The following is a 2,605-nucleotide window of genomic DNA, read 5'->3' as shown; positions in this document are numbered from 1 at the left end:
AGGTTGTAGATTATGGTCCAAACTGAGATCTGACATCACACAAAACAGTTAGTCTTACACAGTTTCCAATGTAAAATAGACTTTGAGTGACCAAAACATCACCCATGCTATATTTTCCCCATTAAAATACTCAGTTGAATAAATGTACATTTTCTCTCATCTCTAATGATCAGTAAGGCTGAAGGACAGGCTAAGAGGGCACAGCAACATCCAATCATGTCATACATTACATCATGCTTTCATTAATTATTTGTTTATCCAACCGTTTGTTTGTGTGTGTGTGTGTGTGTGTGTGTGTGTGTGTGTGTGTGTGTGTGTGTGTGTGTGTGTGTGTGTGTGTGTGTGTGTGTGTGTGCGTGTGTGTGTGTGTGTGTGTGTGTGTGTGTTTGTGTGTGTGTGTGTGTGTGTCTGTGTGCAGAGAGTTCCTGGGAAGGGGAGCTTCTGTCAGTAACTCGGGGATAAATAGAGAGGCAGAGCTCAGAGTTTGTCAGAAGGCAGACCTGACAGGGTCACACACAGGACCAAGCAGGAGCAGGACCTCAGCATTTTACCCTTTATTACAAATGGAGAAATATGAAGATGTTCAGTACTGTTTTCAAGACGGAAACTCTTCTTGCAGAAAGGCTTTGCTATCGACATCTATCTACATAACACTGTACATCTTCTTCTCATTGATTTCAGCAGTTACAGTATTTTTGAACCTAATGGTGATCATCTCCATCTCTCACTTCAAGCAGCTCCACACTACAACCAACCTGCTCATCCTCTCTCTGGCTGCGTCAGATCTCCTGGTGGGACTGATTGTGATACCAATAATGACTGTAGCAATAATGGAATCATGCTGGGGTTTTGGGGAATATTTCTGTGTGTTTCAGATCTACATTACTTCTTTATGTAATTCTTTATCTCTGGGCAATTTGGTCTTGATATCTATTGACCGCTATGTTGCTGTGTGTGATCCCTTATCGTACCACTCTAAAATAACAATAACAAGAATCAGGTGTTGTATATCCATTACCTGGTGTTGTTGTATCATATACCGTGCTGCTAATGTACAGTTTTTTGTAAATTTACAGGTACCAAGTAGGTGTTTGAAAGAATGTACTACTGTTGAAGGGTCCATCTGGGTTAATATCACTGACCTTGTAATTACAATGGTTGTCCCGTGCTCTGTTATTATAACACTTTATATGAAAATCTTTGTGGTGGCCAGATCACAGGCTAGAAAGGTATTTTCTAAAGAGGCTGCCAGTGTGTCTGGTGTTAAAACTGTACAGGCAAATAAGTCTGAGAGAAAAGCAGCAAAAACTCTTTCTATTGTTGTTTTCAACTATTTCATTTGTTGGATTCCATCTCTCTTTGTTTTCTTATTCTTTTCTGTTTTAATTGATAATTTATTAGCATATTTCATCAGTTTTCTGGCATTTGTTAATTCCTTAATTAATCCAATAATTTATGCTTTCCTTTATCCATGGTTCAAAGTGACAGCTAAACTTATATTAACCTGGAAGATAAGACGTCATTGATCCAATTATATGATTCCCTAGTTCGGGAAACATCGGTTTGATATAGTTTTGTTCTACAGGTGTTAATTGTTTCATGTAACAATACACTGACATGACTCATCTCACTGTTGTCATCATAGGTACATGTGGTGTTGATAAAGAATGATTTGCCTGGATTGGAATGGAATGACTTGGAGAAGGCATAAGAATGCATAAGCTTGTTTTATAAAAGACATTGTAGTCATTGTGGATTGTGTTCTCCAAATACCTAAGGCTGTGGTTGTTCCATGTTAATGATGAATAGTATGTAAGTATTCTAATAGCACATTCTGAGGACGTCATGAGTCATTCTATATGTTGTTTAGCATCTCCCTCTAGTGGCTCAATTGTGACACAATGTCTTCATCAAGTATAGTAAAGTTGAAATGTACAATACTGCATGATATCAGTTAACGTCCAAGTCTAAATAAATGCTGTATTGTGTAAGTAGTTGATGGTAAAATGTAAAGAATTTGCAATTATGGGTAACACTTTATGATAAAATTCAGTAATAAACCATTTGTAAGGCATTTCCAGTTTCCTCACCATTTGATATTAAGGCCACATTTGTGAAATGTTCCTCAGCTAGGTTTTCACACATTTATAAATAACTACTACAGTATATACATGTATTATTCAACATAACAGTGCAGAAGACCACAGCAGACACTTGAACCTCAGCACACTGGGTATGAACTGTACCACCACTCTCACTACATCACTACTGTCAGGTCAGGGGTCACACCAGAACAGCTCTCTCAGAAGCTGTTTACTCTGAATGAATATAGAGATTGGGAAACACACTAAATAGTTTCTAATGGATTAGAAAATAGTTTATTCATCATTCATGTATCATTACTCCCATATTTGTTTTAGTTAGCTGGTTATTCACTCATTTATTAACATCTTTTATAGTCTGTAATAATGATTCAGAAGATCATTCATGAGATGTTTATTAATGAATATCCTTATCAACCATTTAATAATCATGAGTAAGGAATGTATAGTTTGTTCACCATTTATCAATCATTACTCCCAAATGTGTTAAATGTTAGTCAGGA

At 36.8% G+C, this 2,605-nt stretch overlaps 1 protein-coding gene across 1 annotated transcript; it reads left to right on the top strand.

Moving 5' to 3' along the window:
- The first annotated feature begins 496 nt into the window (after positions 1-496).
- LOC116357735 (trace amine-associated receptor 13c-like) lies at positions 497-2,068 on the top strand. The gene has a single exon (XM_031806047.1). The coding sequence runs from the start codon at positions 564-566 to the stop codon at positions 1,524-1,526; it is 963 nt and encodes a 320-aa protein (XP_031661907.1). The 5' UTR covers positions 497-563; the 3' UTR covers positions 1,527-2,068.
- Positions 2,069-2,605: the final 537 nt, after the last annotated feature.

This window comes from Oncorhynchus kisutch, linkage group LG26 (genome assembly GCF_002021735.2).
Source record: "Oncorhynchus kisutch isolate 150728-3 linkage group LG26, Okis_V2, whole genome shotgun sequence".
Classification (NCBI taxonomy): Eukaryota; Metazoa; Chordata; class Actinopteri; order Salmoniformes; family Salmonidae; genus Oncorhynchus; species Oncorhynchus kisutch.
This window is presented reverse-complemented; position numbering and strand designations above follow the sequence as displayed.